We start from the raw sequence: 24061 nt of genomic DNA on the forward strand, positions 1-24061 counted from the left end.
TATAGTTAGTTATATATTCTAATACTACATAATTTTTAAATTCTAATTTATTACATATTAAAAAGTATATTAAAAACTAATATAAAAGTTTGAAAATGATAAAATTTATTGTTATTATATCTATTAATATAGTATTAACTAGAATTTGAAATTATATATATTGATAGGATAAATAATGAAATATATCTATAGTTTTTCAGATTTTTTTCATGAATTTTACAAGTTTAATTTCGATCATTGTGTTATAAACTTTGATTAGATAACCGTTTTTTCACGCAAGTTTTTTTAAATATTTATTTGTCTTCATGTATTTAATAAAAATAATTAAGAAACAAGGCTAGAAAAATAGATAATCTTTTTCTTCTTTATTTAGACACGACAATTGGCATAGCTCAAGGAGAAATGCTTAAAATGTGTATGCCTCATACTATCTCCAATAACTTACTCATCTCCATCTTTCAATTCAAACTACACCCTATAAATAATACAATCTACAATAAAAATCGTGTTTTGTATAATGATATGTAGAATATATTGGTCATAGTCTCAATGCCTATTTATGTAGATAAGATATGAATGTCAGATTATAGTCTAAGGTTAAACATAGGGGGTGCTGGGATGCAATTACTAAAATTTAGTCTTTGTCACATCAGATACTTGATGCTAGTGAAAAATATTAAATATAGTCTAATTATAAAATCAATTACGTAGATTAAGACTAAATGGCAAGATTAACCTATTAAACCTAATTAATTTATGATTCACCCATGTAATGCTCAAGTAAACATTTGATAATCATGAATTAATTAAGCTTAATAAAAATTCGCCTCACTGTTAATCTTACATATTTAGTTTTGTAAATAGACTATATTTAGTACTCGTAATTGACTTTAAAACATCCTATGTGACACAGACTAACCTTGACTAACCTTTAGTTAGAGAACCAAACACCATCATGATAAGCCCATTATCACCAACACCACGAGAAACAGAGCTCCCCAACCCTGAGTCCCCATGCGGCAACTGCACAGTGGGGCAATCGCCTAGCTGCCCACGGTGAGGGGACCCCACAAGCTCACTCTTCTCTTCATTGATCTTCTGTGTCAGGTGGTGGAGCTAAGCTAACTTTAACAACTACTAGTATATAGTGTGTGACAACACGAGTGAGAGTGGAGAAATGAGCCAAATAATTTTATCTATTTAATTTAAGTGAGTAAGAAAGAAAGGTTTATCTAGTGATCTAAATCGTTGGTTTTGATGTTGTGTTAAGTCTAAGTGCAATTTGTTTGTTGGATTTAGTGGAGGTTATGTGTGATCTAACAACTACTAGTATATATATAGTGTGTGACAACACGAGTGAGAGAGGAGAAATGAGCCAAATAATTTTGTCTATTTGATACAAGTGAGTAAGAAAGAAAGGTTTATCTAGTGATCTAAATCGTTGGTTTTGATGTTGTGTTAAGTCTAAGTGCAATTTGTTTGTTGGATTTAGTGGAGGTTATGTGTGATCTAACAACTACTAGTATATAGTGTGTGACAACACGAGTGAGAGAGGAGAAATGAGCCAAATAATTTTGTCTATTTGATACAAGTGAGTAAGAAAGAAAGGTTTATCTAGTGATCTAAATCGTTGGTTTTGATGTTGTGTTAAGTCTAAGTGCAATTTGTTTATTGGATTTAGTGGAGGTTATGTGTGAGAGGGTGATTTAGTGGAGCCAAATAACATTTATATAAGGAAATAAGTAAAATAAAATACATTTTTGATCCATAACCTTATCACACTGTGTCAATCTAGTTCATAAACTTTAAAATTGTCACTTAAGAACTTATTCACGGTTCGGATCTGTTAGGTCCAAACAAGTCCAAACAAACCCTTTCCCTTCTTTGAACATGTTCTTTTTTTTCTTCTGCTTCAAAAATCGATTGCTGGTGCCCTGAAGAGATCAAATCCATCGAAGTCAAGGAATCAAGCCCCACTGGCCATGGTGAGAGCGACCCTCGCCCGTCGCCGTCCAAACACTGTCCTTGTCCATCCATGAGCGCGAAGCCCTCGATGTCACAACAGCTGAGAGCATCGAGCATGGTGTCCGAGAAGAACTCCATGCTCGCTTAGTCGCTTTTCCGCTCACTGCCTCGGTGTCCGTCGTCGTGAGGTGGCCATAAGAGCCGCCATTGGCAACAGAGTGAGCAGCCGCAGCCGCGTTTTGTCCTCGGGCGGCAGCGCGGGCGGGCAGGAGGGCAGCAGAGGACGACAGCGCGGAGGCCAAGTCGGCAGCGGCGGGCTTGGCGAGCGCGGTCGCTGACTCGCTGTCCTATACTCCACGTCGCCGTGGCCGCGTAAAGTTTAGTCGCTAAATTCATTAATGACTAAAATCGGATTAAAGAGTATTAATTGCTGAGAATAATGACTGTATTATACCTCTATTAATTAGTGAATATTTGCTGAAAAAGAAAGTGGAAAGGACAAATAAGATAAAAATATTACTTTAATCTATTTTAGTCATCACTTTGTGATTAAAGACTAAAGTTTAGTCACCTCAATTTAGTCACGATGTTTGCTTCTTTAGAGACTAAAAGTGACTAAACTTTAATCACTAACCTTTAGTCACTCCAAACCAAACGAGACCTTATGTTTCCACTTCGATCCAAGCAATTCCAAAGTCAGCAATCTTAATTGATTATCTGACTTGAGATCTCTGTGAATAAATCCCATTGCATGAACAATCCGAAGAGGGTGAGCAGGGGCCCTTAGTGGGGCGGCGGTGAGCGAGTGGGCGGGCGCGACTATCGTCGTGTGGGAACTGGAGCGTGGGGCTCCTGGCTCCTCCTGCTGCCAAGGCTGCGCCTGCGCGAGCTGCCCCTGTGAGGATGATGAGCTGTCCTCCATAGCAGGCTTTATCGCGACCAGACTGTAGGCTGGCTGCGACGTCATAGGGATGAACGCAACGTCGTGGCGAGCGGGCATCTTTGCACGGCTATGGAGGCGAGAAGGGAGGTAGCGGCACAACCAGCGACTTGACGGGAAAGAAGAGGACGGGGTTGCGGACGACGTGGTGGCATGGGCGGAATCTGTGTTGCGGGGGCGGGGCGGGGGAGGCAGGGGCGGGGGCATGGTTGTGCATGTGGTCTACACTACCGTTTTAATAAATAGTAAACAAGATATAGATACAAATGAGGACCTTCTTCAATCTGAGATGTTGTCATCCACTATGAGTTTAGATATGTACTGGGTTATGGAAAAAATCGTTGTTGTCTAAGGACAACACGTCTTCAACGTAGATCCGCCCCTGCTTGTGCGACATGCAGTGTTGGCTAGGGATAAAATGGACAGGTCCGTCCGTTTTGAAATTTAGGGAAAATTTTGAAAATGGGTCGAAAACAGAAGAGAGTCTATTCTGTCCGTTTTACGGGATTCTGTTTTCTCGGTTGAATCCATTTTTATTTCGTATTTGAAAAATCCTGGATCGACTCTATATGTGCATTAGCTAAAGCTTCGTATCTCTAGGTGGTAAATTATAGCACAAGACGTTATTCTAGTCATAGACTCTTCTCAACGACAAGTGACATAAAGACTCAAACAACACCAGTGATAGCTATATATTTGTCAATAGCAAGCTAACAACAATAAAATGTCGTCCCTTTCTATCTACTTGTTTCATGTTGTTACTTTGCTAGTCAATCACTAGTTAGCCATCAATATTATATATGTTCATAATAAATTATGAGTTTCCACTTGATATTTTCGCTTCTATTCATTTGTGTACACTTGTTTATCCTGTTTCTGTTTTTGTTACCGACTATTCTGAACCTGATTCATTTTTTAGAAATGAAGAGATGGAAACGGAAGAGACATTTTTTTGTCCGTTTTTTATCCCTACTCGGCGCCCGGCGGGCCAGTCTCAATATGGGCTGGATGTGTTGGTCTGGGAATCCGTCGGCCGATGGAATCATACTTGGGGCTGTATTGATGGTCCAATACTCTCTCTTACAGCTTCCTCTGCGATTTGCAGAGGCCCAAATCGCTGCTATCTGGGCTGGTCGTAGTGTTTCGCGGGAGACGTCCATTCACCCACACCTTCTCAAAAAAAAAAAAACTGTCACATCTCCAGACGCGCCCGCCGCCCGCTGCCATGGGACCCACGGAATCCAACCTCACCCGCCGGCTGCCGCTCGGCTGCCCTCCGGCCTCCGGGCATCGCCATCGGAGTGTGCAGGAACCAGGAGGAGGCCGGTAGAGTCCGTGCACCCGGGTCCCACTCCCCTGAGGCCGTCCGTGGCTCCGTGCAAGATGGGGATTGCGCAAGGGTGCGAGGTCACCATCCCCGCGCCTGGTCATCAGTGTGAGTTGAGATTCTGCGTCTCCTCGCTCGATTTACTTGCAGCCACATGCTTGCGAGTTGCGGTACCCAGCTTAGCTTTTTCGAGTCCTTGCTAATCTTGGTGGGGACGACGGAGACCTGATGCTATGCTTCCTTCCCTCCCTGTGCTGTTGAGTTCCGCTTCCACAGCTCGTGTATGGCCGACACGGTAATCGCTGCGAAACGAGGTCATGCGCGTCTTCCTTGTGCTTTCGGATGCACCGAGGCTTGCCATCCAAAATTCGCTGCAATGCTTAGCTAGATCGAAGGCCTACTTACGCTCAGAGGTGTCAGCTTGGGGATCCCCATCTTTTATCTCTTGTCGTGGTTAAAACAGCGGCCTGATATGTCAGGTGTTTGTTCCGCAAAAGGGTTGGACTTCCCACGTTTTGGGATGAGAGTTTGTTCGGAATAGCATGCTCAAAGTCATGGAATTTGGTCGCAGGGAGTGATCAAGTAGGTACTAGGACAGTCCTCTCCCTTTGGTGGTGCTGTTGATTCCTTGCAAGACCTGTACCTCTGTGCTCAGATAATCCAGCATGTGCTGCATTCAGATGGGAGATTGAATGAAAGTGTGTAATACCAGTAGCTTCCTCAAATACTGCAGATTGAATGCACGACAGGAACATTCCAACTTTGTTGTCGGTATCCATTCTTCATGAAGACGTCAGTATAGCCGGCTCCACTGAATTCTTCAAATGGAATACCTTGTTAATTATCTGCAAAATTTTGTAACCAATAATGGAGCACTTGGAGGCTCATAGAAGCTACATTTACTAGCTGGATTTTTAAATTGGTTTCTCTTTGGAGAAGTAGGTGCAATCTTTTTTGTAAGCATAGTCAAATTTTTACCCTTTCAGAAAGTTCTTGTGCCGAAAGCTTGTGGAATGTGGTACTGAGGACCACTTAATTCAAAACTAAAGTGGCTAGGTGATCATATTTCAAGGCCTAAATATTTAGAATGCCTCCCCTAATCAAGACTTTTTTCCCCTTGTCAATCTACATCAGTTGCACTGTTTCATAGCTGGAAGGTTGGTAATCCAGGCTGTCAATCAGTGAATTAGTCTGACGGGATGTAGCGATACCCAGCCCATTCTCTTTTAGTGGCATCTCCTAAAGTTAGTCTTCGTAATGTGAGCAGTAGTCATGTTCATGGAAGATTCAGGAATACCAAGTCTGATTCAGGAATACAAGTCTTTTGCTAGGATGTTGCACTATACTGTGGTTTTATACTTTTATCTGTCAGTAACTGCCTAACTGGTGGTGAATTTCTAGTTTCTTCTGCGTGTTTTGTCCATTTCATTGATCAGCTTGATCATTGGTGAATCACAATTGAACTTGGAATGATAGGCTAATACTTTCAAGTAGGGAATTTGGTAGTTTGATTCATCTGGTAGGGTTACATAGAAATTGAAACTTAAATGGTTTGGTAAAAAGTAAATCTGGGACAAAATTTTACCATTAAGAACCTATATGAGACGATATCACTTGTTTGATTCATCTTGATGTAATTAACAACCATCTATTGATGAATTCTAAGGGGTAAAGGATACAAACAGAAGTTAGGATTTAGGATTGACACACTTCTCCCCTTGCCTTTTTCTCTACTCAACTGAATTGCAATGTGAAACTGAAAATTCGTATGATGGTAGATCCTTGAGTACTACCTTTACAGTTGTTTTAGAAGTTTTCATATTATCTTTTAGGAACAAAATGATAGTATTTGTCATGATAGCTAGTGTGTGATCTGCTCATCTGCATTATGTCTCATGGAAATGTACATCACAAATTATAGCTTATTGATAAATATTGGAAGGCTGGATGGATGATACCTATGACCTAGGAAATTATTGTTTTCATCTGCCACTTCTCTTCAAAAAGCAAACTTCTGTTTACTGCTTTTACTTTTCAACACAGAAACACACATCGCTACCTGGGATAGCAACAGTGCACAGACTCTGAGAGTAACAATTAAACAGTTGCAATTTTTATGGTGTGGGCATTTTGTTTGCATGGACATTTTTTCTCTTATTTTTTATACAAGATGCATGCAGAAGAATGAGTTAGCATTGTGTATCAGAAGATTGATGCTGTTCTATCAGCAGTTGCTAACATTTTCCTTGGATTGGATTGTGTTTATGTAGAAATAATAATCTGTTAAACTTTCTGTCTTGTGTTATATTTGTCTATATAAATAATAAGATGCTCTAGTTTTAGTGCACAGTCTTTCACAGATTGGAGCTTCTTGCATATGCAGATTCAGCAGAAGAATGAGTTGGTGTCTTTCCGATCTCAATGCATTTCACCGCTCCACCAGAAATTCCCTCTGCCCCTACCGTACTCCAGTTTATCTGTTATAGTGCAACACAATGATAAAATGGTTGGTGAGATATAGTTGCTTAAGATGGCAACAGGGGCGGCACACATATATGCTTTTGTGGGGAATGGAGGCTTCAATACTTAGAGATAATCATACTTTAGTTCCTGTTGCATCATCTGCAAACAAATTCCCGTGTTTAGAAAAGGATAGCTAACTAGAAATTTGAGCTAATTTATCTGCAAATAGGGTGTTGTTCATTTCAGTATGCTAGTTAATTAAGATCACACCATCCTTTTGTACCATATTGTAATATTGAAGTAAATAATCAGCTTGGTCAAAGATGCTGACACATCTCATTTGAATGAACATGATTATCAACCCTAGTAGTAGTACCCTATGATGCTGCCGCACGATTTGTAACTGTTTTTTTAGCAAGGGCTTGACATGGTACAATTTATTATAGGTCAGACTTAAACTCTTGCTTCCAGTTTACTCTAAAGTAACCAAATCACCATCACTTTCTACATCAGCAAATAGAAAAGCATGGAATGCACAGGACATTTTTTTTAGTGAAATTGCACGGAGCTATACATACATGTGGGCAGACATCCACTGCAGTTGCAATGGAGCTTTCACAGCTCTTTTATATGATGTTTGTCTGCAGAGTTTGGTGGCTCACAGCATATATAAAATGCAATATAAGCATACCGATAGCCTTGTTAACTCAGTGGTTAATCTAGTACAAGTTGCCAGCTGATAGTAAATTGATCAATGGGGAGACAGCCGTGCTGTGACAAGGAGGGGGTGAAGCGAGGGCCATGGACAGCGGAGGAGGACAAGAAGCTCATTAGCTTCATCCTGACACATGGCCGGTGCTGCTGGCGGGCAGTGCCTAAACTTGCAGGGCTGCTTCGTTGTGGCAAGAGCTGCCGTCTGCGGTGGACTAACTATCTTCGCCCTGACCTCAAGCGTGGCCTCCTCAGCACTGCCGAGGAGCAGCTTGTCATTGACCTCCATGCCAAGCTCGGAAATAGGTATACTAACTTGCACGGTACATATAACACGTGCATGGATGCATATACTCCAATTTGTATGTTAATTCATCTTCTAGCTTTATTGTGCTATGGTAGAATAAGAGCTATTTGCATCAGTTCCTTGGCATGGGGTGAATTCCCCTGTTTAAGTTTTGAACTGCTGAGGAAACTGCGGAACATGTTGATGGAATACTTGGTTAAGAGTAGCTAGCTTATGTGTTGTAAGTCTACACGAAGTGTAGCGGCTCTACTTACTGTAAAATGATGCCGCAGAATTCAGAATCAACTGAATTCATGCAATTAATAGTAACACAGTCACATGCATGCATGTGGTATTGTTGGCAAACCCCCCTGGTGCTCCACGTCTATCAACAAAGGCAAAGTCCAGTCAAAACAATGTGTAGTTTTGAGAAAGAAATAAATCCTGCAATACTAGGATCAGTTAATCAAGTTTACATAGAGTTTGTAAAAGATTTTCATGGTTATTGAGCTTATTGCAGCTTACATATTCTAACCCTAACCCTATAATTGGTATCATTTTTTTACCTTTGTTTTTTGTGCTTGTCCCTAGTTTAGCACTTAGCAGTGACCTCTTTGTAGTTTCATGCTTTCAGTGCTCTTACAAATGCTGAGTTATCTCAAAAATAACAAATATAATGGCTATCTTTTTCTTAGTTGTTGCACTTTGAATTGATAGTTAATGATACACCGATGTGGATTTCATACCTGCATGTGAATTGAAGAGCACACTAGAATTGAAGGGCAATAGTAACAGCACCGCTCAGGTGATTCTCAACCTCTTCACTTGTAGCGCAAACTCCAGTTCTAAACCATGAAGCACGCAATTGCGAAAACAATGGAAAACTGTAAAATTTATGCATTTGCTTCAAGTTCAGCTGGCTGAAACATGGGTGGAAAGGATTAGCTGCCCCCTTTCTGCTCATGTGCTTCGTTCTCTAGAAACAAAATATCACAACAACCAGCTAAAAAAAATATCACAACCACTTTGTGTGCTCCTAATGACTTGAACCTGTGCAGATGGTCCCAGATCGCTGCCAAGTTACCTGGAAGAACAGACAATGAGATCAAGAACCACTGGAACACGCACATCAAGAAGAAGCTTATCAAGATGGGCATCAACCCGGCCACGCACCAGCCTCTAGCCAACTCCAAGGCAGCTCCCTCACACTCCACAGGTACAGACGAATCCGCTAAATCCAGCGACACCAGAGAGGAGCTGAGCCTGAAGGATGACAACCATCATAGGGAGGTTCCGCTGTCCACCGATTCATCGGAGCAGTCCAGCTGGCCAGAGCCAGGCAGCAACGTCGGCGACCAAGACCCTGAACTGCTGGTGAATTGGCCGTCGGAGACCGACTTGTCAGTGGACGAGTCTTGGCTGGGTTTTATGAGCAACGGCAATGAGCTTGGCGATGTCGAGGGGACGTCGCCGTGGGACGGAACAACAGACTGGCTGCTGGACTACCAAGATTTTGGCATGTGCAGCTCCAACTTGGTGGACGATTCAATGTTCCGCGCCTCAAATGGATTGAACTTCTAAATGTCGGAGAAAGGCTGTCCAATTTCAAGAAATAGGGAGGAAGACAGACTGCAAGTTTGAGCGCACTGCACAGCTCCCAGTATAGAAAATAGATACAACACTTTCAAGAATAAGATTGTGAAAAGAGAGAGAGAGAGGCATGGGGCATATCTTGACCATAGAATAGTGATACCTTGCCCTTAAAAGTAAGGGGTTTGTATTGTTAGAAACCTAATGTTTCTCGGTACGAGAAGCTGAAGAACTAGACCCAAATGTTCGAACCATGCAAGGCATCCTATCCTATGAACAAAGTTAGGGTGTTGCAGCTTTTCTGTGCAAGCTAAGGCTGTGCTCTGAGCAGTACAACAGCGAGGTTTTATCTTGATATCTCCCTGTTGCTGTCCCTGGCAACTGTGGAGCAATTACAGAGTTCAGGACATGTTGTGTTAGAGACTCACACTCACCATCCTTGTTCCAACATCAGACTCATCACACAGGCTTGTGGACTTTGATGTGCGTAATGTTAAGCAGTTGCACGGCAGAGACGAAAGGAACACGACTGTACGTGGATCAGCAAGAGCCTTCCTGGATTCTGCACGTTGGTCAGTCCAGTTGCGGCGGTTGGTCAGTCCAGTTTTCATGAGGGCAAAGGTGTGTTCCCTTCTCTGTTCCGTTGCCGTCCATGTCTGTCCCTGACAAAGATGCAGGACCTTAAAAGGAGCCAGTGAACCAACCATCTTCCAAATCCTGACGTGTTTCTTCCAACTCCGATGACTGAAATAAAATGAAGTGCCAGCAGAAACCAAAGCCTTGTTCGAGAGCTAACTTCCTTCCAAGCTCACCAGGTGGCTTTGTTGCGTCGTAAGCACTGTTGAACTTCTCCACTGCACTGATGGTGATGGCAATAACTTGGCTGACAGGGAGGGATTCATGGGGACTAATCTCCATGCTATTCAAAATTGAATAGCAAACTGATTTCTCTCTATAGATACTCTCTATTTTCCTGTCCACCAAACCAGCCCTGAAAGATTCGGAAACCCCTGTCGTGGAAAGCTTGAGCGCGAGCCTGTTTGTGTGGCGCAGTTTAGGGAAATTTGGTTTATAGGACTAAATTTTAGTACCTAAATTGCCGAACACAGATATTAAAATAGAGATAAAAAATAGAGAGAATTTCTCTTTTAGTCTAGTCACTATGTTTCTGTGTTTAGCGATTTAGATATCAAAAGAGATAAATAGAGAGACTAAAAATTAATCGGTCGAAATCAAACCCCTATTTAGCTAGGACACCTGTTACGTGAATATATTCTTGTTCGTGAAAATACGTGACGTTCATGAGTACATTCTTCAACATATATATGTAGAAATTCTGACGTGGCGCGGCGCTTCAAATATACTAGGTCAGTGCCCGTGCGTTGCAACGGGGACATATAATATCTCGATAAATTATATATACACATATGTGTTTTGCTGAGGTCAAAGCATTCTATAGGAAGATACCTGAAAAAGAATAGAAAAATAAGTGTAATGAGACATGCATGTCGTTCCAAAGGAACAATGGCCATAAAAAAGAAATTTTTTCTCTGATTGAATTCACAATCATTAAGTTTTTTGTTCATTCTTGTTCCTGCAATCTCTAAAGGATGGACTAAAAAGCTGATGCAGGAACTGCTTGAATATGTAAAGCTGTGAAATGAAGTGTGGCACACACGGCCTTAGAGTCTGGCAACAGGCAGACAAAAGGCTACAAGAAAACACCACGAAAGTGAAACGGGCGAACTACCCACAAAAGATGTGAATCGTCAAGTTGGGTCTAAAAATTGCACAGTTAAATTCAATGTTCGTTTCCTGAATAACTAAGACCGGGACAAAAGCACGAATTGCTAATTCTATAGTACAAGAAAACAAAAGCTTCCTTTTCCCCCCACTATGTTTCCTTCTATCTAAGATCGGTAATCTGCGTTTTTTTGCAGAGCAGACTCCCATGAGACTCCTGCAACAGATAGCAAGTCTTTATTTTAGTGTGGCAACGATAAATCTATTCAATGTATTTTTAAAATACTTGTCCCTTACACAAATTAAGAGTTTCAGGTTGTTCTTTTTGCGGCGTCTTAAAGCAAATCCAACACGACTATCTTTAGTCTCTTACCAATCCTCGTCCTCATATTTAAACTCCGCTCTGCAAATTAGTGTTTTGTATGGCAATATAGCTAACATATAGGTCTTACAATACAGCAAGCAGACATGCCTAAAAATATGACAGCATTATTTTCCTATGGGCAAATCTTCCAGCTCAACCGCATGTGCAACGGCAATGGCGCAACAAAGCTCAGCTTCTCCAGATCAAAGAAATCGTGGTCAGCACCTGAAGACTGCAGCTTCTGCGTGGCCGCTAGATGTCAGGAAAGGATCGTCTGCTTGCAGTGTAGATGCAACTGAGGCTGCTGCTCATCTGTGCTTCCACCGCCCAATGGGACGCTTCCTTTTCTTGAGCATTTCCTCGTCGACTGTTTACGGCATGGGAGCCTGGGAGGAGGCGTCCAGTTCTTGTGCGCTTGCCGTCCGTACTTGTAAAGAAAAAAAAGAGAAAGTATTTCGTACTAACCAGATCAACCCAAAAAATGTTGAGATACGTTTCAACATTTTCTATCGTTGCTACAGTAACACGGTGAAGAAAATGGCAGCCACAGCTGCTGCGGCTGATAATGCCTCTGAATTTTCCTTGAAAAAATTTGTTCTAGCAGACATAGTAGGTGAACAAACCACATTGAAAACGAAGAAGAGCTCTGAGAAGTGAGATGGATCAGAGTTCCAGCAGATGTAGGAAAAGAAAGAAAAGTGTGGGACAAACAGACACAATGGAGTTCTATTCCAAAAGGTAAACAAAAACTCACGGGTAAACTTCGGACAAACCAAAATATTCCACCTAACACGAATCAATATCCATGGGTGTCTCATCATCATCATCTGCCCCTCATTTAGCCAAAACAAATAGATAATTACAGTTTTCTGAAAATAGATAAACAAGTTTTGGGTTTGAAAAAATGTACAGACGAATCTCAAATACAAAAAATTGTTATATGTACATAATTGTTATATGCACACAATCATATTCTGTTAAGAACTTCATTCCATTAAAAACAAGTGTGGTTTTCCTGTTATGGACTTGATTCTATTAAATAAATAACAATACAACAAATACAAGAGTTGCGAGAATCCGAGCATATATACAAATCTAAAAGAGAGCCGATTCAAAGATCCATGCATGTATAAAAAGAGAGTAGTTAATAAAAAGAGAATGAGTAGTGCTACAAAAAGTAGAGTTTTCTACATCTTGGATCTGTCGATTCCTAACTGAAAGAGATTGATCCTCTGACATGAAATATCAGTATGTCATATAATCAATTTGTTGCGTACGATGGAAAAGGGTCTAGCTCAAGTGGGTACAACAACAGCAACATCAAATGGTCTTATAAGGTCGTTACCAGCTGCACGAACAGATATGGTACCTGAATGACCATCTCCAACAACTATCAGTTCATTATCTGTTCATGGGATAGACAATACATCAATCACTAATCAAATGATGAAGTTAATGTCCAATGATAAGTATAAAAATATTAACCCAATGGTAACCTGATTTAAACTTGCTTACATGCACTAATGGTTTCCAAATTCACATGCATTTGATTTATAAATAACAAAAAAATTGTTGTTCCGACATGTGATCAAATGATGAAGTTAATGGCAGAGGATAAGTATAAAATATTCGACAAAATAAAAGTGCAGAATGACTACATAAAAACAAACACATATATTATCGACCTCTATCTCACAAATTCTTTGGCAATAACCAATACAAAACTAAATTAACATTTCATTACTTAATATCTGATGGTGGTATGGAGTCTATGTGTGTGCTTCAACAATTTTTAGTGCCCAAACATTTTGAATAAAGCCTCTCCAACTGCTTCAGAAACATAGGGGTAGAACATTACAATTTGTCCCAATTGATACTACATTTCATAATGCCCAACAAATTCAGATCATAAATTACATGGATGAAGATGAAAAAACACCTAGTTTAGAAGAATATAACTTCTTCCTCAATTCCATTCTACAGGCTACAATGGGAGGTGGGACAGACACTAATGGGGCACCTATTGTTGCAGGGATTGCAAGTTAACTACTCGACTTGTCACAACCCCATTTACATACAAAGGAAGAAAACGAACACTCCGGTCACGAGGAAATTGTATCCTTGATTGTAATTCCAAATAGACAAGTTACTGACTGTTGTATGCCCTAAATACACTCATGACAAACATGTTAATATTTTTTTAACTGGTTGTGATAGCATACTTTTGTCTAATGTAGGTGCCCTATGCTGCTCTACACTTTAGTAGGTCTTTACAATCTAATATTTTGGAAGGAATTCTCCCCTCGTTTAATTAAACTGGTCCTAGCTATACAACCACTACATTTCCTCCTCTAATCTTGTAGAGGTAGAGCCAGTATGACAATGGAGAAGAGAAGAGCAGTGCTTCCAAAGAAAACGGCATATGCAAACCTCATGGTTAGTGGAAGTGTAAAACCCAATAGAAAAAATGCATTAGCTTGTGGCATCTTTTGTTATTGCTAGAGACAGATTTGCTGTAAGGTAGAAGGATCCTAACAGTCAAATAAATAAGCTAGAGAAGGTACACAAGACAGATTAATGTCCAGAAGTTAGTAGCACAATATCCTATATGACCTAGTTCTGCTACTTGAGCTAATTGCACCATTGCAGACAAACCGGTTGCCTCACTAAGCTATAATGTTGTACAGATCAAGTGGATAAAGCAAAGAGTATGCTAGCAAGTTAATTTGAATTTTGAGTCAAAATACAGAAACCAAAACACTGAAGAGTATGAAAAAGAAAGTGATAGAAAGCAGATACCCTTTCCTTTATGATATAAATTAAGGTGGATGGAGAAACAAACGCATCCATCTTACAAAATATATGAGGCAAGAGGCTAACACAGGACAAAGTCCACCAAAATTTTAGACATATAACACATATGCCTTATTTCTCTGATAGACAAAAAATACTCATTAACTAATGAAAATGAAACATCTAGATCTCTTTCAGGGAATCAAGAAGTGTGTATTTAAGCAGGGACAAATATATATTATATCCATCAAAATATGCAAAGTTTCTAGATACAATAGTTTTCCTAAACTTGTTTCCCTTGTTAAAATGTTAGAGAGCCAATTTGAGGCAAAGAACATAGATATTCTGATAAAAGAAGAAAGGTGTAAGAAGAAAGGAGCCAATGTCATACCTGTTGGTGTAACCACCTGCTTTTCTGTAAACAGCAAATGCGTGAACATATCCATCACTACAAATATTAACTATATAATAATTGAAAAACAAAGCAGAACTCATTAAAACCTTAAGATCCTATCAGTACCTGTAATTCGGGATATTAGCTAACTCTAACTTAAGAGGCCTGGTTGGAGTTCACACTTCACGGGGTAAAATAGCAGCCCAACTGGAAAAGAGAAGGTGAGGATTAGAAATCATAAAACACGCTGCGAATTATTATCACAACTGTGTGTTATATGTATCAAGATGTACCAACATTAACAAAAATATTACATGTGTCATGAGCTGTGGAGCAATTGCATCCCAAAAAGTAGGAACATAGTTCTCTCTCATCCATCCACAATAAAGAGAAATTGTCCTCATAAACCAAAGGGAACAGATGAATATAGATAACTATATTATAAAACTACAAAAAGAGTATACATAACAAAATAAATGCAGTGAACTCATTAGATATTCATGATATCTAAACTCCATTTGGTTTCCAAAAAATGATAAATGTACATGGACTCGATCTAACAGCGGGCCCAAAAAATGAATTCGAACTTGTGGTTGAATCAACTGATAAATGTATACTGCTAAGGGGCGCGTAATGACATGGACAAAAAAGTGAAACAAACTCTAAAAAGTGATCAGGCAACTTGTTGCGTTTGCAAACATATGTCCCGGTAAATAAGTTTCCACCCAACTGAAACTGTTCTCCAGGCAAAATATACCTTATCGAGTAAAATGCAATAGATTATCTATAAACAATTGATGATGATTTATTAGCAATAAAAAATAAAAGTAAACATGTGATGCAATTCTTCATAATTAACAGTTTCTTCAATTATTTCTGATGTTAAGTTATCATCGACCATATCCCTTCTATGTTGTGTATGGCGATTTTGCATTATCGAATGGAAATGTTGATCCATTGAACCTTCAAGGATATCCGCTGACATATTTAAGGCATCAACACATACGTTCAAGTTTTCCTGGTGCCAAATAGAATTATATATAATGCATACTATAAATAGCAGAAACAGAATGGGGCATTAGGACATAACAGCAGACCATATCAGTGGTTTGTGGTGTTCGCTAACTTGACAGAACCTATGCAACCAAGTGTAGCAGTAAGATCCAATTGAAACACTAATATTCACAGCAGCATGTTGAATAAAATCACCATATGCAAATACAATTATTGGTCCTTTATTTCAGAAGACAACAAGGATATATGCATTCAAAATATTGTTTTACTTTTTAAAAAAAAACTGCACATGATCGTTGTTTTCTGTCAAAGACAATGAGAAGGATATTGTGGAGTCCTACGGGTTCACATTCATAAGCTCTCTGATATTGTCCTTCACATCTCATGCATTATAGAGGCCATACCTACAAGAAAAAGAAGATTAGGTGCTTGTGTAGACTCCAAAGGGTCGATAATATATAGGTGCTTTTGAAGAGTATCAGGGTCATTCTAGTACCTAGATGCAGACATGCAATAATGTCATAAACGAACTATATAAACAAAACATATGTACAGTAGATATGTGCAGAAGATGGTGCTATAGTACGATAATCCAATCCCTAATAAAAATTCTCTTTGGGGTCTAAAGCACGTAGCACTTTTAGTTTAATGAGATGGGGCATGAGCTCACCTGTAGAGCTCTTTGTAAATGGAGCACACTTCTATTTCAACAATAATAAGATCGAGTAACTGCACATAGAGCTGAAAATTCGCCAGGATAGGTTTGGCTGAAACCATATATAACCTGGCTCAACTCCAACAATTTCATAGGGAAGGCCATCCGGAACCAGTGCATTGTCATATCTATGTGCACCAATGTGCATTTCTATGCACTGGAACAAAGATCTGTGTCATAAATTCTGATGGTAAGTTGGATATAGGTCATCAGCATGAAACGGGGAAAAGTCCAATAATTTGAAAAGGACAAAATAGAATTTTACTTTCTCACACTCGACAAGGCCATAACCCAGCCTCTTGAATGTTGTCCATCTCCTAACAGACTGGTAATCATAACCAGCTATTCCGCAAGTAAGCTGAGCAATAATTCAGAAGTGATGAGGTCTGCTAGTGCTGGGTGCTAGCCATATGCTAGAAAATATGAGAAAAAATAACTTATTATGACTTTAAGGAAGACAATTTATTTGAGGTATGTGTAATCTTTGTGGTTCACAGATCTGCATAATAATGTTTACTGCCAAACCATTGTCATCACAATCAAGGTTGAGCACAGATATATTGCAGCAGCTAAACCCAGGCTGTAACAATGGTATATCAGAGGATCGACTTCATCCACAGTTTGCAATCACAGCGAAATTAGCATGGCGGTAGCCTGAATTCCCAAATGCAAGAGGCATTGAGAGATGGCACAGGGGTGGTTCGCACCTCATCGCTGCCAACACCGACGAGGAAGAATTGGAACATGTAGAGCATGTAAATGACCTTGTAGTTCCGGTGCTCCACAAATGAACATTGCATCAACACAAAATCAGCGGGAGTCTTAGAAAATCAGAAGGGCAGGAAAACCCTTTATCCCTATCCAGATCCAAGACGATCAACACAAACCCAGTAGGTTCGTGGATCCGGAAAGGAGGGCAATGATATGGTCGGATCAGTGGGAAAGAAGCAACAGACGGGACTTGGGGAAGAAGGATGATCAGGGGTGATGAGGCAGCGATGCGGACGGACCGACGGATGACAAACCTGCCAGTTGGTGCGGGTGAGGCACTTGTGGACGATCTGACCCTCGAGGGCTCGTCGCTCGTCGATGGAGGTGCTCGTAGTACCGCCCTAGCCGTGTCTAGCCCTGTTTGTTGATGAACAACACAAACTGGATCATCATCTCGCCCTTGGATTCCCCGCTCTTCGATGCTCGAGGCAGTCAACCATCGTCTATCTCTCGCCTCACACCCGCTCACGTGGTCGAGAGGGAGGGGGCGCCACCGCCACGCACGACAGAGGGAGGGACGCTGCCTCTGCGCACGCTGGACGCGCGCGAGGGTGGGCGAGGGGCAGAGAATGCGGTAGCGAGGAGGTCGTGTTGTGGCGACGGGAGAGACGGCGCGCGGGGGTGGGGGAGCTGAGGCGCTGACCACGGCGGTTGCTTCGACAGTGGGCTTTGGTCTGGGCCACAACAAGTAAATGGGCCTCTCAGAAATTGTGTAATTCGTATTTGCAAGCCAAACTTAGTACCACATCTGGCACTAAACTGTGCACACACCTGTTTATAAGTTCCAGTGCGGACACAGCCTGTGTAGTCTTGGTTGCACACGAGCTTTGATCCCACACAGACACAGCTAGCTTTTTTGTTAAAAATTTGGTCACGTGCGCGGAGTTTGGGAATGGGAAACGAACGAGAAACCAAGAAGAGGTCACAGTTGTGGGACCCACATGTCAGAGCGGCGCACATGTGTGGGAATGGGAGGGTGTGGATGGGAATGAGAATGGGAAACGGCCACGGGTGTGGGAAATGCTGTACAGAGGCATAGGAATGGGAATGAGAATGGTGGCAGAACCAGGAATGGGGCAGCCTACCCCTTACGTACTTAATAAGTAGTACAGATTTCTGGATGACTCAAGTGATGAGTGGAAACTAAACTCCTTCCTTTCATCCCTCTTATCCACCGATTAATCAATTAATTATACTAAATCCGATTAAAACGATTGAGTTTTAAGAACATCTCCAACAGCTCCTTAAAAGGATTTGCTCTTAAAAACATCCTTACTTTAACAGCTTCTTTTATTTTTATTATTTTAAAAAACTGTCTACGGAGGTGGTGGAGCTGCCTCCTACGGACGGGAGCAGTGGCGGAGCTAACCAATAATGGAAGCCTGGGCACCTCCTCCGCCGGCAGCGTCGGCGGGCACGTGGAGTTGGAGACTACTGCCGATGCAGCCAATGTGGAACGAGCAGCCGCAGCCCGTCCTTGCCGGCGAACTCGCACAGGCAGACCCGGTCCCTCCCCTGCAACGCGGACACCTCCCCGCCGCGCCTGAGCAAGAGATACAGCAGGCAGGAGACGAACAGCACCACGCGACATTAGAGATGAAGTCATTCATTCCGGCGAAACCCATAGGACCATCAATTTATTTTTCAGATAAAAGGATCCCTCCTTCCTTTATTCCGGCTTCTACACGAGTTCTGCCCTTGGTGATTCAAATCGAAGCATCACAACATCCTCTAAATTCATCCTCTATATTCAACTCTAAAAGATTACATTCTCTATATCTCCTTCCCCTCCAACGACGTCCTCTAAATTACGTCCCCTATACGCAAATACCTATATTAGATATATTTTTTATTTTTTATTTTTTTTATATACGTATTTATCATACTCAAATGCATTGTACATATTTTAGTTTTGCTAAACCGGTTATTTAAAGTATTCAAATGGATAGATGACTACTTAGAGAAACTCTATATAGAGAGAATATAGCAGCGTCCTCTAAATTTAGAGGACCGTTTAGAGGACGTTGCTGGAGGACATAGAAGACCATTTGAAACTCTATATTTAGGGTACAGGATGCTTTAGCAAACTGAAAGGGAATTAGGCTTACACCTAGTTCCTAAATAATTTTGGTGGTTGAATTGCCCAACACAAATCTTTGGACTAACTAGTTTGCCCAAGTGTATAGATTATACAGGTGTAAAAGGTTCACACTCAGCCAATAAAAAGACCAAGTTTTGGATTCAACAAAAGAGCAAAGGGGCAACCGAAGGCACCCCTGGTCTGGCGCACCGGACTGTCCGGTGTGCCACCGGACAGTGAACAGTACCTGTCCGGTGCACCAGGGGACTCAGACTCCAACTCTTCACTCTCGGGAATTCTCGGAAGCCGGCGCGCTATAATTCACCGGACTGTCCGGTGTGCACCGGACATGTCCGGTGCTCCAAGGAAGCGCGGTCTCCAGAACTCGCCAGCCTCGGGTTCGCGCGGCAGCCGCCCCGCTAAAATTCACCGGACTGTCCGGTGTACACCGGACTGTCCGGTGTGACAGCGGAGCAACGGCTCCCTGCGACGCCAACGGCTCCCTGCGGTGCATTTAATGCGCGCGCAGCGCGCGCAGACGTCAGACATGCCCATACCGGTGCACCGGACATCAAACAGTACATGTCCGGTGTGCACCGGACACCCAGGCGGGCCCACAAGTCAGAAGCTCCAACGGTCAGAATCCAACGGCAGTGATGACGTGGCAGGGGCACCGGACTGTCCGGTGTGCACCGGACTGTCCGGTGCGCCATCGAGCAGACGCCTCCAGCCAACGGTCATGTTTGGTGGTTGGGGCTATAAATACCCCAACCACCCCACCATTCATTGCATCCAAGTTTTCCCACTTCTCAACCACTTACAAGAGCTAGGCATTCAATTCTAGACACATTCAAAGAAATCAAATCCTCTCCAATTCCTCACAAGGGTTTAGTGATTAGCGAGAGAGATTTGCCGTGTTCTTTTGAGCTCTTGCGCTTGGATTGCTTCTTTTCTTTCTCACTTGTTCTTGAGATCACAACTTCATTGTAATCAAGGCAAGAGGCACCAATTGTGTGGTGGCCCTTGCGGGGAAGTTTTGTTCCCGGCTTTGATTTGAGAAGAGAAGCTCACTCGGTCCGTGGGACCGTTTGAGAGAGGGAAGGGTTGAAAGAGACCCGGCCTTTGTGGCCTCCTCAACGGGGAGTAGGTTTGAGAGAACCGAACCTCGGTAAAACAAATCCGCGTGTCTCACTTCATTGTTTGCTTGCGATTTGTTTTGTGCCCTCTCTTGCGGACTCGGTTCTTATTACTAACGCTAACCTCGGCTTGTAGTTGTGTTTATATTTATAAATTTCAGTTTCGCCCTATTCACCCCCCCTCTAGGCGACTATCAATTGGTATCAAAGCCCGGTGCTTCATTAGAGCCTAACCGCTCGAAGTGATGTCGGGAGATCACGCCAAGAAGGAGATGGAGACCGGCGAAAAGCCCACTACAAGCCACGGGAGCACTTCATCGGAAGAGTCCCGCACCAAGAGGAAGGAGAAGAAGAAGGACTCCTCCAAACGGAAGGAGAAAAAGTCTTCCTCTTCTCACCACAAAGAGAAGAAGGAAAAATCTTCTTCTCACAAGCCGCATCGGAGAGGAGACAAGCACAAAAGGATGAGGAAGGTGGTCTACTACGAGACCGACACTTCATCAACATCTACCTCCGACTCCGATGCGCCCTCCGTCACTTCTAAGCGCCAAGAGCGCAAGAAGTATAGTAAGATCCCCCTACGCTACCCTCGCATTTCCAAACATACACCTTTACTTTCCGTCCCATTAGGCAAACCACCAACTTTTGATGGTGAAGATTACGCTAGGTGGAGCGATCTAATGCGATTTCATCTAACCTCGCTCCACAAAAGCATATGGGATGTTGTTGAGTTTGGTGCGCAGGTACCATCCGTAGGGGATGAGGACTATGATGAGGATGAGGTGGCCCAAATCGAGCACTTCAATTCTCAAGCAACAACAATACTCCTCGCTTCTCTAAGTAGAGAGGAGTATAACAAAGTACAAGGATTGAAGAGCGCCAAGGAGATTTGGGATCTACTCAAGACCGCGCATGAAGGTGATGAGCTCACCAAGATCACCAAGCGAGAAACGATTGAGGGGGAGCTCGGTCGGTTCCGGCTTCGCAAAGGGGAGGAGCCACAACACATGTACAATCGGCTCAAGACCTTGGTGAACCAAGCGCGCAACCTCGGGAGCGTAAAGTGGGATGACCACGAGGTGGTTAAGGTTATTCTAAGATCACTTATTTTCCTTAACCCTACTCAAGTTCAATTAATCCGTGGCAATCCTAGATATACCAAAATGACCCCCGAGGAAGTTATCGGGAATTTTGTAAGTTTTGAGTGCATGATCGAAGGCTCGAGGAAGATCAACGAGCTTGACGATGCCACCACATCCGAAGCCCAACCCGTTGCATTCAAAGCAACGGAGGAGAAGAAGGAGGAGTCTACACCAAGTAGACAACCAATCGACGCCTCCAAGCTTGACAATGAGGAAATGGCGCTCGTCATCAAGAGCTTCCGCCAAATCCTCAAACAAAGGAGGGGGAAAGATTACAAATCCCGCTCCAAGAAGGTTTGCTACAAGTGTGGTAAGCCCGGTCATTTTATTGCTAAATGTCCTATATCTAGTGACAGTGACCGAGGCGACGACAAGAAGGGGAGAAGAAAGGAGAAGAAGAGGTACCACAAGAAGAAGGGCGGCGATGCCCATGTTTGTCGGGAGTGGGACTCCGACGAGAGCTCAAGCGACTCCTCCGGCGACGAGGACGCCGCCAACATCGCCGTCACCAAGGGACTCCTCTTCCCCAACGTCGGCCACAAGTGCCTCATGGCAAAGGACGGCAAACGAAAGAAGGTTAAATCCAACTCCTCCACTAAATATGAATCTTCTAGTGATGATAATGTTAGTGATGAGGAGGATAGCTTGCGTTCCCTTTTTGCCAACCTTAACATAGCTCAAAAGGAAAAATTAAATGAATTAGTGAGTGCTATTCATGAAAAGGATGACCTTTTGGATTCCCAAGAGGATTGTCTAATTAAAGAAAACAAGAAACATGTTAAGGTGAAAAAGGCTTATGCTCTAGAAGTTGAGAAATGTGAAAAATTATCTAGTGAGCTAAGCACTTGCCGTGAGATGATTGACAACCTTAGAAATGAAAATGCTAGTTTAAATGCTAAGGTTGATTCTCATGTTTGTAATGTTTCAATTCCCAATCCTAGAGATAATAATGATGAGTTGCTTGCTAGGATTGAAGAATTAAACATTTCTCTTGCTAGCCTTAGATTAGAGAATGAAAATTTGATTGCTAAGGCTAAAGATTTTGATGTTTGCAAAGTTACAATTGCCGATCTTAGAGATAAGAATGACATACTTCATGCTAAGATCGTTGAACTTAATTCTTGCAAACCCTCTACATCTACCATTGAGCATGTTACTATTTGTACTAGATGTAGAGATATTAATGTTGATGCTATTCATGATCACATGATTTTAATTAAGCAACAAAATGATCATATAGCTAAACTAGATGCTAAAATTGCCGAGCACAACTTAGAAAATGAGAAATTTAAATTTGCTCGTAGCATGCTTTATAATGGGAGACGCCCTGGGATTAAGGATGGCATTGGCTACCAAAGGGGAGACAATGTCAAACTTAGTGCCCCTCCTAAAAGATTGTCAAATTTTGTAAAGGGCAAGGCTCCCATGCCTCAGGATAACGAGGGTTACATTTTATACCCTGTCGGCTATCCCGAGGACAAAATTAGGAAAATTCATTCTAGGAAGTCTCACTCTGGCCCTAATCATGCTTTTATGTATAAGGGTGAGACATCTAGCTCTAGGCAACCAACCCGTGCCAAGTTGCCTAGAAAGAAAACTCCTATTGCATCAAATGATCATGTTATTTCATTTAAAACTTTTGATGCTTCTTATGTGCTTACAAGCAAATCCGGCAAGGTAGTTGCCAAATTTGTTGGGGGCAAACACAAGGGTTCCAAGACTTGTGTTTGGGTACCCAAAGTTCTTGTGTCTAATGCCAAAGGACCCAAAACCGTTTGGGTACCTAAAGTCAAGAACTAAAATTGTTTTGTAGGTTTATGCATCCGGGGGCTCAAGTTGGATACTCGACAGCGGGTGCACAAACCACATGACCGGGGAGAAAAGGATGTTCTCCTCATATGAGAAAAACAAAGATCCCCAACGAGCTATCACATTCGGGGATGGAAATCAAGGTTTGGTCAAAGGACTTGGTAAAATTGCTATATCTCCTGACCATTCTATTTCCAATGTTTTTCTTGTTGATTCTTTAGATTACAACTTGCTTTCTGTTTCCCAATTATGTCAAATGGGCTACAACTGTCTTTTTACTGATATAGGTGTCACTGTCTTTAGAAGAAGTGATGATTCAATAGCATTTAAGGGTGTGTTAGAGGGTCAGCTATACTTAGTAGATTTTGATTTAGCTGAACTCGACACATGCTTAATCGCTAAGACTAACATGGGTTGGCTTTAGCACCGCCGACTAGCCCATGTTGGGATGAAGAATCTTCACAAGCTTCTAAAGGGAGAACACATTTTAGGATTAACAAATGTTCATTTTGAGAAAGACAGGATTTGTAGCGCATGCCAGGCAGGGAAGCAAGTTGGAGTCCATCATCCACACAAGAACATCATGACGACCGACAGGCCGCTTGAGCTACTCCACATGGATCTATTCGGCCCGATTGCTTACATAAGCATCGGCGGGAGTAAGTATTGTCTTGTAATTGTGGATGATTATTCTCGCTTCACTTGGGTATTCTTTTTACAGGAAAAATCTCAAACCCAAGAGACCTTAAAGGGATTCTTGAGACGGGCTCAAAATGAGTTCGGCTTAAGGATCAAGAAAATAAGAAGCGACAACGAGA

The 24061-nt window shown here is 42.0% G+C and overlaps 1 protein-coding gene and 1 long non-coding RNA gene across 3 annotated transcripts; one reads left to right on the plus strand and one right to left on the minus strand.

Annotated features, from left to right (window-relative positions):
- Positions 1-4048: 4048 nt before the first annotated feature.
- On the plus strand, positions 4049-10433 carry LOC100383835 (uncharacterized). Of its 2 annotated transcripts, none has more exons than XM_008647341.4 (3): positions 4049-4340; positions 6616-7712; positions 8751-10433. In XM_008647341.4, exons 2-3 carry the CDS (start codon positions 7450-7452, stop codon positions 9271-9273), a joined length of 786 nt encoding a protein of 261 aa, XP_008645563.1. In that variant the 5' UTR covers positions 4049-4340; positions 6616-7449; the 3' UTR covers positions 9274-10433. The 2 variants fall into 2 exon arrangements, with proteins under 2 accessions (XP_008645563.1, NP_001169938.1); NM_001176467.1 differs by having other exon boundaries at positions 4124-4340; positions 7343-7712; positions 8751-9685.
- Positions 10434-10981: 548 nt separating this feature from the next.
- Positions 10982-17658, minus strand: LOC103643227 (uncharacterized). The gene is made up of 4 exons (XR_002266368.3): positions 16571-17658; positions 14703-16475; positions 14574-14597; positions 10982-12794 (listed from the first exon to the last, which is right to left on the minus strand). It is a non-coding gene; the product is annotated as an uncharacterized lncRNA (long non-coding RNA).
- Between the last annotated feature and the right edge of the window lie 6403 nt (positions 17659-24061).

Source organism: Zea mays, chromosome 1 (genome assembly GCF_902167145.1).
Source record: "Zea mays cultivar B73 chromosome 1, Zm-B73-REFERENCE-NAM-5.0, whole genome shotgun sequence".
In the NCBI taxonomy this organism is placed as follows: Eukaryota; Viridiplantae; Streptophyta; class Magnoliopsida; order Poales; family Poaceae; genus Zea; species Zea mays.